The sequence below is a fragment of the Mixophyes fleayi genome, chromosome 2 (assembly GCF_038048845.1).
Source record: "Mixophyes fleayi isolate aMixFle1 chromosome 2, aMixFle1.hap1, whole genome shotgun sequence".
Lineage (NCBI taxonomy): Eukaryota > Metazoa > Chordata > Amphibia > Anura > Limnodynastidae > Mixophyes > Mixophyes fleayi.
In genome coordinates this window covers 316441426-316454068 of record NC_134403.1, presented here as the reverse complement: position 1 = coordinate 316454068, position 12643 = coordinate 316441426, and the positions used below count along the sequence as shown (strand labels likewise).

The 12643-nt window shown below is 38.3% G+C and overlaps 1 protein-coding gene across 1 annotated transcript; it reads right to left on the bottom strand.

Moving 5' to 3' along the window:
• Positions 1-262: 262 nt before the first annotated feature.
• On the bottom strand, positions 263-11517 carry TRIM50 (tripartite motif containing 50). Its single transcript, XM_075198190.1, has 6 exons — positions 11113-11517; positions 9835-9930; positions 4323-4553; positions 2359-2381; positions 2153-2277; positions 263-1861 (listed from the first exon to the last, which is right to left on the bottom strand). Exons 1-6 carry the CDS (start codon positions 11515-11517, stop codon positions 1302-1304), a joined length of 1440 nt encoding a protein of 479 aa, XP_075054291.1. The 3' UTR covers positions 263-1301.
• Between the last annotated feature and the right edge of the window lie 1126 nt (positions 11518-12643).

Sequence of the window (12643 nt, the reverse complement as noted above, 5' to 3'; positions counted from 1 at the left end):
AACCTTAGATATTCTGACTCATAAACAACTATTTTAAGTTGTGTCTTTTAAGTTTCATTTTAATCACTATGATTAATCACAATCACATGTTGTTTATTTATACGACTGAATGATTCAACCCATTTCAGTGGGTTACTTAATATGTATAATGTGCCTTCTTCTGAACATATGAAATTAAGAATAACGGTGAATAAAACAGATTATTTTACTTTAATACAAAATGTAATCTTTTTACATTACAACAAATATTACGTCATACATTGCAGATGTATACATGTAACTTAACATATACCGTATGTCAGAAAATATTCATACAGATTGAGACATGCCATTTTTAACTTGCAATCATTGTGCAAATTTATACTTTGAGGTCCTTCTAACCGAATTATCAAACTAAATCTACTTCACAAGCATTTATCTGGCAAAGGATACTGACAGTGCTGTTATTTATATTGAGAAAAGGCCAACAGTGTAAGATTCGCCAATTTTAGGTGCAATTATTACATTTTCCTTCTTTTTCACATTTTTGAAAGTAAGCAATCCTTATAATAGTTATTTCCTGCATTTATATGCTTTATAGATTATAGTCAAGTGACAGTTCTACACTAGCATAATTCATTACTTATTTTAGCTTCACCTCTGGAAGCCAAAAAATAGAATACACTTTTTGAATAGCATTCTGAAAGCTACACATCCAACTAGGAAAACATTTTACTAATGTGCCCCCTTCCACAAGCCAGAGACCTGGGTATATAACTGGCATGGTCCCAGGAAAAACAGCTGCCTGTAGCAGCCACTGTGGCTCTGGCTAGGGGAGGAGGCAGATTATTAAAATAATTTCCTAGTCAGTTGTTTTCTACTGTCAAAATTACATGGATTGGTCTAATGAAGGAGTAGAGGTAAGGGGTAAGAGCAGTAGTAGAGAACATGACTCATCAACACTACATAGCCGCTACGTTTAGATATTAACTTGATATATTAGATATTCAACATCAAAAGGCTGACTGCATATGCATAATATTTTTCTTGTTTAACTGTAGTAATCAGATAATTTTTAATCTGTTTTTAATGAGCTTGTTAGTAAAATAAATATGTGATTGCTTCATACACACACATTACAATTTTGGTCTAACAGAGCAGAATGAGCTTTTTTTCAGTGAATTCACATTGTAAAGCAGTTAGGATTGTGAACTTTACATACCACAGTACAATCAACTGTCACTTAATCCGATTGGTTTATCAATTTTATCATCTTATAGTACATACTATAATATAACTCCTCACTTCCTTTTTCAAAACGATCACAGGTTATTGACTGATGTTTCCAATATAAGAGGTTGGCGATTGGTTCCCCTCTCTTGCCAACAAACATCTAGAACTGGGTACAGCTTTCCTTGGAACTCTGCATGGAATGTATACAAGTGTATCAGCTCCTCAGGGTTGTCTGAATTATAAAAAGTCAGTTCACCTTTCTCATAATTAAGGAAGATGCCAATATGCTGTGGGCGGGAGTTGATGGGCAGAGAGACACTGGGAGATGTGAAGGCTTCATAGAAACGTCCTTCTTTGAGCCCAATGAGCCATGCCCCTGCTTCTGGTGTTCGAACCATCTTGCCCTTGCGACTTACTGTGCTCTTGACCACACCAATTCTCCACTTTTGTTTAGTACCAACCGCCACTTCCCAGTAATGTTTGCCTGTGGAAAACCCACGTGTTGCCAGCACACAGCTGCTATTTTCAAAGCCTTCAGGATTGCTGCCGCGGCGGCTTGCTGGTGATCGGCACTGCACCACAGTATCTCCCTTGGACAACTCAAGAAGAGGATGTGCTGTGAGAGGGTCTAGTTTCAAAATCTCTGGTTCTAAAGAAATAAAAATAATAAAAAAAAATGGTTAAATTGTTAAAATATGAAAAGCAGAAAAGAATAAAAGAATGACTAAATAGTTTTTCAATACTAACATGCCTACTAAATCGCTCTCCTCGCTATAAAAAGCCACTGGAATTAGGAGAAGGGGCACCTCCAGTATATGAGAGGAAGGACACAAAAACATAAATAACTATGGCATGTGGATATTTTGCACGTGCTGCAGAGTCATAAAAAGTTAAGTCACGGCGCCAGGTTTACAAATGTGTAGTATAAGAAGATTCTCACTGGGCAGAATCCGCCGATGCAGTCTTTTCCAGACTGTGAGCTTGATGTCATCCTGCCGAAATCCAGGCTTAAAAGAGACAGCACTATAACATGTGTCGGCAGAGCGTGGTAAGGGCGGCTGACAGCTGAGGGAGAAAAAGCACCATTATTTTCATTGTTCACCTACCAATCCCATTATCTCCATACAATGAATGTGCGTCTCTTACCTGGAAGTTTTAGCAGCATAGTTCTGTCAACAGAAACAAATGGAGCAATGATTAAAAATATCTTGCGTTTGAAAAAGTTGCACATAAGTGAATGTGTATGTACGCCACATTCAGAGTTGAAGATGCGTCCAGGTCTGAATGAATAACAGGTACGTCCCCTTGACAACAGACACATCCCTTCCGTCTAACTTGTGATCATGTACAAAAACATTTTATTTTATAATATGTTTAAACTTGAATAATATAGTTAATACAGCAGGAACAACTGCCTGATATGCACACAGAAAGCGAAATATTTTTTAATCATTCCTACAACATGCTTGGCAAATCCTAATCTATGGCTCAGTGACTGCAAAAGTCTCCAATTACAAACGGTTCTCTAGGTCGGGTGTTTGTCATTATCATCCCCTAGTTACACCTGTCACATACAACCAACAAATAAAACCTCTTTTTAGTTGTATCAGCCACTACGTTTAGTGCCTGATTAAGGGTTCAGGATGCCTAAGCTCGTATCGCCCCCTCGTCTTCCATGCCAGGCTAATACACGATAGGTAAAAACAAACTTTCACACACCCTCATCAATACTTATGTTCCCGTTTTTCGAAACTCTGCTCCTTTTTAAAAGGGTCATGGCAATCTTTGGCCAGTCAATATTGTGGTGAGTATCCTTGTTTCTTATATTTGACAGTTCATGAGTGTGCCATCAGAAACCAAGACTGATCAAGTATGGCTTTCATGGAAGGGCAGCCAGAAGAATGCCTATGCTCTCCAAAAAAACCTAACAAATAAAACGTAGATTTGCAGAGTTACATCTGAATGAGGCACAAGACTTCCAGAACAATGTGCATTGGAAAAACAAGACCAAACTGTATTTGATTGGTCTTAAAGCACAACACCATAATCGTATCACCAGAAAAACTTAATACCAACTGTCAAGGACAGTTTTAGAGGGGTAATGATTTGGGTTTGATTTGTAGCATATTATCACTGAGTCCATCATGAAGTCCTTTTTATACTGGAGTATTCTACATGAAAATGTGAGGTCATATGTCCGACAACTGAAGACTGGCCGAAATTGTAGCAGGACAATGATTATAACCGCACTTGCAAATTTACAGCTGAATGACTGAAAAAGAAAATAATTGAGGCATTGGAATGTAGTCGCAGACCAGACCTCAACCCCATTGAGACGTCTTGGTTGGACATTGCATAAACAAATGTCCTCAAACGTGAATGTTCTGAAGCAGAGTTATAAGCAGGAGTGGTAAGCAATTTCTCAAATGCAATGTAAGAGGCAGATAAAGTCATGTAGAAGATGTTTATTTCTGCCACCGGTGGGTCTAGAAGCTACTGAACCGTGGGATGTATTTATTTTCACACATGACTGCTTTATAGTTTATTTTTGTAGTTTATAAATAATGACAAAGTAAAATATGTTATGTGTTATTTGTCATATCATATTAGATTTATCAAATTTTAAGACTTGGTAAGAACTAAATGATTGTTAATTATGTCCCGTTAAGTAAAATCACATTTTGAAATAGGGTGTACTTTTTTTCTCAGGACTGTGTTTAGTTATACATTATATAGTCATTATTACTTAAATACCTGATTTTGAGCACATAATACATTATTTTCTTGTATTAGTTGTCTGCTGACATGTACTTTTACATAGCACATTAAAAATATCAGCAATATATTATTTATAAGTTTTTTTTTCATATAAAATAAATTATAGGTATCATGTCATCACCTCAGCTAGACAATGACATGAAGGTAGATTTACTAAAGCTTCTAAAAGGAAAAGTGGAGGTGTTGCCCGTAGCAACCAATCAGATTACAGGTATCATTTGTCTAGTACATTCTAGATGATAGCTAATATTTGATTGGTTGATATGGGCAACACCTCCACTTTTCCTTTGAGAAGTTTTAGTAAATCTACCCCATGGAGAGTGAAGTCTCACCCGGATGAAGTGCAGATAATTCTCATTTCCTAGGTTCTCTAGTTGTTTCTCTTTATCTCGCACTGTGCTCAGGATCTCATTTTTCTGCTGTAGCTGAACGTCGATGCAGTTGATGAGCTCTGTAGCTTTCCTGGACACTAACTTCAGGAAGTGAGACTCTTCTTCTGCAATGTATCTCTGAAACTCACGGAACTCTTTGCAGATTAAGCGTTGAAACACATCCGATTCATTCTGTAAAGCATTAGAGACAACAATGATTAACTTAACATATTGCAGCTAATTATTCTATCCTGGTTGTTAAATATTATACATATTTTATTATTTACGTTGATGGGGTTTTAATTCACTTATTATTTTTATTTGGTTGGAGAAGAGAGAAATAACATCAGGATTAGTCCACTGCGTATTATTTTGAAATAGCCATTACAAACATATAGCCTGCTAACATATTTAATAAATGTCTAGAGACTTTGCTGATATACAGGTGCATGGTGCTTTTATATAGAAATAGATGTACCAATATGCCAGAATCACTGGCATGGTTATAATTTAACCTTCAGAATATAGTAAAATTTATATAAAAGTTTTTGTAATTTTCTTTTCCTGGACTGTCGACATGGCAATGGGACAACGAAGTGTCATGTGGATGGACAGGAAATTGCTGTACGGTGGACACATTATTAATTAATCTTCATGCTGTCTGTTTATACCAACTATAAAAAGGGTGGGATTGTGCTCAATATCATGTCAAGAGGCCAGAAAAAGAAAATTACTGTAAGTCTGAAATAAAATTTCAATTCTTCTGGTTCTTCCAACATGGCAGTAGGACACGCAAAGGAAAAACCCTAGCAGTTACAACATTAAAGAGGGAGGGAGTCCATGCTATTTATTTGTAAGCACAAACTGCGGAAAAACCTATTACTTTGAAGTCTGACAGAAAAAATACATCCAACTTGTTATGTTTAAAAAAAAAAATATTGACAGAAGACCAAAGTACTACTCTGAATAGTATTTCAGATGAGTCTCTCTCTCTCTCTCCCCCCCCCCCACTACTAACCATACTAACTCTGCCCACCAGAAAATCTCCATCATCAATATTAGTAGAGGACCACTGAGGGTACCCCCTTATTTGTTATTGCACAACTGATTGGTCCTTGTATAAGAGTTAAACCTCCTGAAATGGTAGTGAGGAAAGAGTTCTTTGAAGTTGGAAACGTATTCTTGAAACTGATTAGGAAAAGTGTCTGTTCTGTTCGATTATCTAGATGTGTCAACCAAATAAACTTGTGTCCTTGGGAATTGTCTTCCAGGATGGCGTTTTAATCAAACTACCATCCCTAGATTCAGATTCTAGGGGGTTCAGCCACCAACACAGGGGGACTGTGTGCCGTGGACTTGTGAGAGCTGTACTGTATCATTGTTGATGTATGGTTGAAGTTTAGTAAGAAATGGGCTTGTTGCTTAACCCATGCAATGCTGTCTGCTGTTACTGTTGCAGTGTTACCACTGGCTGAATACAGAATATATTGTGTAATATGCTTGTTACATGACTGTGTATAAAGGGTTCATATTATTCTGTACTTGTTTTGTAGATTATTACTGCATTTATACTGCTTTTAAAACACTTAAACCAAATACCATGAGTGGTCTGATAGGAGTTGTACGTTGACAGTGGTCTGAAATAACCTAAATACATGGGAGTTGTAACTAAATAATACCACTTTCATACTGCCGCCCCTGCAATATCCTGGGTTTTTCAAGCCGGGTTTTTGCCGGGGCTCGGAGCGTCCCAGCTCAGAAACACCATTCATACTGCACCTCGGACCCGGGAATTTCCCGGGTTGACCCCATTCATACTGCACAAGTCTGTGCCCTGGCAATTTGTGGGAGTCATCACCAGAGCAGTTTTCATTGGCTGAAAAATGGTGATGTCATTGAAAGGTGACTGGTTAATGCTGGAACACAGCATTTATATGTCTCATAATCTGGGGATGTGATGATTCACGCAATCAATATAATAATGTGTATAGTATTTGGGATCTAAGTACCTTTCTTCATCACTCAGCGACTGAACTTATCATTCGGATTCCTGCATTATATTTACAAAAAGGTATGGTAAGAAGGTGTGTACCAAGATATTGTGATTTAAAGGTGCAGGGATAATAACTATTGGTGCTTAGAATTTAATTTTACTCTATGGTAATAAAACGAGGCAGCAACTTGACATGTACATTGAGCTTTCTTCTTTGTGACCCCTCTGTGGCTGAAGAATGAGCATTATACAGCTGCAGGGACTGGCTAAATGACCTTTAATTGTTGATGACCTTTATATACTACTTATATTCCAAATGTAGTGTACTTGTAGCTCTATTCTGGTTGATGTTCTTAATTTTCTCAAATCCAAACCCAATTACTACATTTTACTCTTTCCCCTTTTAATAAAGAAAACTGAGAGGTCACCTTCAGTTCCAAAAAATGTATGTACACAGCACAGTAGAATCACTGTGAGATATGCTGCACACAGATCTGTACTATAAAACATACCCCTCACCATTGCCCCACAGTTCTTCATGATTCACTGACAGGCAGACAGCCAATCATCTTGTTTTCTGTGCAACCCGGGTTGAAAAACCCGGGTTGCACCATTCATAGTGCAGGCAACCCGGGTCCGACCCGGGAATTACCCCTCGATAAATCCCGGGTTGAAGACCCGGGTTTTTAGACCCGGGATTTTAGACTTGTACCATTCATACTGCACCAAGACCCGAGTCGTTTGAGCTCGCCCCGGGAAAAACCCGGGATTTTGGTGCAGTATGAATGGGGTATAAGTGATACACACACACAGATACACAAAACGAAATCTGGGATTTGGGAAATCATATTTAATGGTCATTAGTACATTCGTCACACTATTAGGTGCCCTCACCTCCTTATCTCCCTTTTACACTGACCATTGTTTCTCTCTTGAAGAATATTAACTGTGAGTTTTGCAGAATCCCTTTCTGTAAGAAATGTATTTGTAAGGGGTGGATATGGATCATTGCCTGAAGCTGGGTACACACTACAGAATTTTCCACCAACTTTTTATGCCGATCGATTTTACATGCGATCGATGTTCCGATCGCTCGGTCCATGGACTGCATACACAATAGCCTTGTTTTAGACGATAAAGGGAAGAGCGGACGTCCCTTTAGCGACTTTTTACAGCCATGTTGTCGTGAGCAATAATTTTAATTTCGTACTCACTGAAGCATCATTTACAGGGCATGTAACCATATACCAAAGACATTAGTGTAAAGGGGCAGAGCTTTCACTATAGTTAACACCCAAAGCCGCATAAAAAGAGAAGGCAACACTGTCTCTTCATTCATTCATATAAAATAGAAGTTTAGTAACATACATACAATTTAGAAAACCATTTAAGTGGTAAAGTGCAATGCAATGAATATTCCCTAATATTAAAGTCCCTTTATATGTAATGGAATGCTCCATTCTCAGCGGGCATCATCGCTGATTGGTCCAGAGCAGAAACGAACGTCCATGTCTGAGTGTATAAAATGACAGAGGAACATGTCTGGCGCCGAGGAGCGTGAGAAGATGGCGAGTGAGAAAGTGTCAGTGGGTGTTAAGGTTGAGGAGAAGGTGTCAGTGGGGGTTGCAGCTATGGAAACGGAGACTGAGTCAGAGATGGTGCTGGAGGGCCAAAAAATGTTGAAAAAGTTAAGGTGGGGGATGGAGATGCTCAAGAAGAGCAAAGAGCAAATCCAATGAGCCCAAGAGAGGTGGAGATGATGGTCAAAGTACTGGACCAGGAGGACAATGACATTAAAAAAGGTCAGTAGCACATGTAGTGTACCTGCTAGAAGGACTTTATTTCATTCTAGTGTCACACGAAGCAATGTAAACGCCTAACTTGTAACATATTTTTTTTTATGTCGGAACGAAGAATTAATGCTGAGAAGGCCTATTTAGATACCACTGATACCACTAATGTTACACCTGTTATCAAACAAGAAAAAAATGAAAAAGAACAATATATAAAAGAAGTTCGACACAAAGGTATTTCAGTGAACATGTGTAGACAGCTAAATGCTTTGGGCAAATACCTGTACCATTATAATAACCAAAATGGCGCCTGTTTTCCAGAATGTATGGAGGTTAAGCCCACTATTATGGCGATTGCGCCACAGGGACCAAAACATAAACTGATCTCGAGCAGTGTGCAAGGTGAGAAAATTAGAGTATTTCTGTTGTTGAATATAAATTACAGATTTAAGGAACAGATAAGGAACGGTTTCCATTGTTGCTATTAGCTTCTCAATGCGCTTCCTTATCTGTTGTGTTATGGCAAGTACAGGTAAGACATTTGAAATTCAGGACAACTACTTAGAATCTGCACTGGACACAGCTGTCTTGGACAAATCTATTGGCTACTTATGGTTTTATAGGTAGTCAATAGTAATTGTAGTGTTATTTATATATAACATATATTTATATATAATAACAAGTAGTTGGTAAAATCTTTAACTATATCGCATTGGGAGAAATTTTCTGTAGTGTGTACCCAGCCTAAGGGTGTGTGTAGGACCATTGTCACTGTGCCAGAACAGCCTAATCTCAACTCTCATGAAGGACAAGCCACAAGGACACCTGCCTCTCTGCCTCAGAGTGACTGTGATCTAATCACCACATGTGGGAGTGTTATTTGTTAGGCCATTATAGCACACAATGGCTCACACTCTACTCACAAACACGAGACATTTTGTACACAACAGGAAATTGTGTAATGGAAAGTTTCAATCGAAAACATTGCTCATTTAAAACTGCAGCCAAATGTTAGCAAATAGTAACCTGGTAATACTAATTTTATCAATCTACTTAGATAACAGATATCAACACAATTACAACATAATATAATACAATTGAAAGAAACCTTACAAAATCCCAGCTAATCCAAACTCTGCTATTGAAGGGAAAGTATGTTTTTTGCGGATGACACAAACATATGCAACATGGTAGACATACCAGGAGGAATAAAACAAATGATTGATGATCTAAGTAGTCTAGAGGAACAGTTGACTGTGGCAACTGTAGTTTAATGCCAAAAAATGCAAAATCATGCACTTGGGTCTCAAAACCCCAAAGGCTAAATATACTATTAACAGCACTATAAGGGAAACTACTGCAGAGGAAATGAATCTAGGAGTCACTATTTCAGGTGATTTAAAGGCAGGTAAGCAATGTAACAAAGCATTGATAAAGACAAGTTAGATGCTTGGTTACATAGGGAGAGGAATAATTGGATAAGTGTAATATCCTCCCATCAGAGGTGGAGCAATTTAAACATGCTTGGGATAGATATAAGGATATCCGTACAAAGAACTAAGAATCAAATAGGGTTTCAGGTTACCATAGGTTTAAAAATGGGCAGACTAGATGGGCCAAGTGGTTCTTATCTGCCATCAAATTCTATGTTTCTATAGTGCTCCCCAAGTTACTGCACCCCACTCACTACAATACGGGTCTTGTTGTTGACGAGTTTGCTTATCTGTTCCTCCAGAACTCTTCTCTCTCTCTGCAAATCAGTCGTCAGTGCAGACACATCTTCCTGTAAAGCAGTATGGAAGGGTTATGTATTATGTGGCATTCATGCAGAATAATATATATATATATATATATATACACACAAAATATCTTTAAAAGGAAGCTACAGACAAAAATAAGAATAGTGGCTTGGAAATGTGGAAAGGAAGGCTGATATACTGGGTTATATGTGATGCTTGTCAGGCACTGGTAATCCACCTAAACATGCTAAGCTTGGTTCTCATCATGGGGCAAGCTTCATGAAATCTGGATACAACAAAAATAATAATTTGTTAAAGAGCTCTTGCAGTGTTCCATTTATAATTATAGTATTGTATATATTTAAAGTATTGGAACTTTACTCAAAAAAGGTTCATAGTCAACCTGATCTTAATAACACTACCTAGAACATTATACGTCTGTGTAATTGGTCATAAATGAGGAAAAATTATGTTCTTAGCACTTTTTCTACTTTTTAATTTTTGTATTCTGACATCACAAACTGGAAACTTGGCCACATTTATTACTTAGGTATATCTTAGATATTTACTAATTACTTAAGAGGTGACGTCCATCTCTGTGGATTCTATTTTACAAAAATCCTGCATCTCTCTAGCAGATCTTTAGAGGCTCCTCTCCTGCGACTGCTGATGTTACCTATATACTACTTACTGAACATTGTATTTTCCAGGCATAGCTACCGGCAGGGTGGTGCTACCACTAGGCAACCAAATGCGGTCGCCTATGCCACCAAGATTTAGGGGCGTCAGTGGTTTTGACATGGAGATGCTGACATGGAGTGGCAGCAGACAGCAGCTGTTTAAGCTCCTCCATGTTCGTGAGGTGCTGGGAGTGTGGAGCCAAGCACCACACTACCAGTCTCACAAAAAGGAGCAGAATATGCCATCCTCAAAACTCACAGGAGGCACTAGTCACATTATTTACTAAAGGCAATTTTAAAGAAGCCTTTTCTTCCATTACCCCCCCCCCCAGCACCCTCAAACTCACTTGAATTAAGTACAGAATCCTCTTTTCTGAACCAGACCTGACCTTGTATATTATTTAAGATTCCCATCCAGTAACCAATCAGATTCTTGCAAGCAAATTTGAATTATTTCACATATATGATATACTTTTGTATAACTTCTGTTCTTCATTATCCAGCAAATGTCAGGTTTCTTTATAAACCAAGACTATGCATGCATACCTTCATTCCACTATAAACGCTGGTGAGTGGTCTGACTTGGTGATGCCGGTGGTCCCCAATAGTGCCACAGAGGCCACAGATAACTTCCTGGTCTTGCTCGCAGTATAGGCTCAGTGGATTATTATGATTAAGACATGTCTCTGTTCCCGCTTGCTCCTCACCCATCATCTTTACTGTCTCAATAAGGTGCTTCAGTGTAACATTGGGGGGAGAAGAACTGTAGTCCACTTCCTGCCGACACACAGGGCACAACAGCTGGATGTCCGATTCCTTCATAAGTCCACATAAACAGTCTCTACAGAAAGAGTGTCCACACTGCAGCATAACAGGGTCTGTAAACATCTCCAGACATATTGGACATGTCAACTGGTTCTCCAATACAGGGAGTCTTATATTACCAGCCATCCCTCTCAATATGGGACCTGCAATACAACACCACAACAAGCAGACCATGTCATTTGTTTGCTGCTACAAGAAGAATTACCATGACAACTCTCGTGGAAAACTAGTAAATTATGAGGGACTTTGTGGATGGTAATTATAGACACAACATGAATATAGTAATGAGTGAAGTCAGTGAATATGTGAAGTATATTTGTCACTAGGAAGATGTAAACTTTTCTGTGATTATTACAGGGACATGATAATCAGTGATCACTCAAATGTGTCTTAGCATTTCTATTCTTTGTTACCTGAATCCCCAAAGACATTGAATAGTGTTTTTCAAAATAGATAGAAAATATGCTTGATTTTAGTAGTTAAATACCACAAAGCACTTACATTGACAGCATAATCATACAATATAGGATAGGTCCATATAGTAGTACATTTTCAGTGCAATGCTTCTGTAAATTGAATATTTTATTCTTACGACTCATAAAACATACCTGCTGTTTTATCAAGGAACAGTCAGCTTGGTCAGTGAAAATCTGCGTAGTATATTATTGTGTGCTGCTTTCTTATCTAGTAGTCATGGGAGGTGGGTGAGTAGATGTGTTTCATGTACGTGTTCTAGAAGTGGTGAGGAGGTACTGTGAGAAACAATCAGATTGGAGAACACCAACCACATATTAACCATGCCACTGCTCAATAAGCCAAACACAGCTTCTGTAACTGGTAGGATATCCTTTTTATCAGTGGACTGCTTCATTCACAGATACTGCAACTAAGGAGACATTTCTACAACCAGCAAAGCTGCTTGGGACTTTCACCCACCCACCACTCATAGCCATGTGATTCAGCTCCTTTGTGAAATAACCGGCGTTAGATCGGACAAGTACCATTACAATTAACATATAATGAAGGATTGTTGATTGCAGATGACTAGGTAGTTGCAGTAAAGCTACAATCAACACTGTCTACTTGTGCATTAAAGCTGCATTTAAAACCTTCCACTGTTTTGGAGACAAAGCCCTTCCTAATACAACAGATTTCCCTGTATGACAGATGGTCAGATAGTCAGTCTGGTTGGCTACTCACATGTAGACCACAATAATACACAAAATTCATCAATGAACTTCATTGATACATT

Coding starts and splice junctions, on each gene's coding strand:
- TRIM50 (XM_075198190.1), bottom strand. CDS start 11,517: ATGGCTGGTAATATAAGACTCCCTGTATTGGAGAACCAGTTGACATGT. Junction 2,382..4,322: donor ATTATCTGCACTTCATCCGG/GTGAGACTTCAC, acceptor TTCTGTTGACAG/AACTATGCTGCTAAAACTTC. Junction 2,278..2,358: donor TATGCTGCTAAAACTTCCAG/GTAAGAGACGCA, acceptor TTTCTCCCTCAG/CTGTCAGCCGCCCTTACCAC.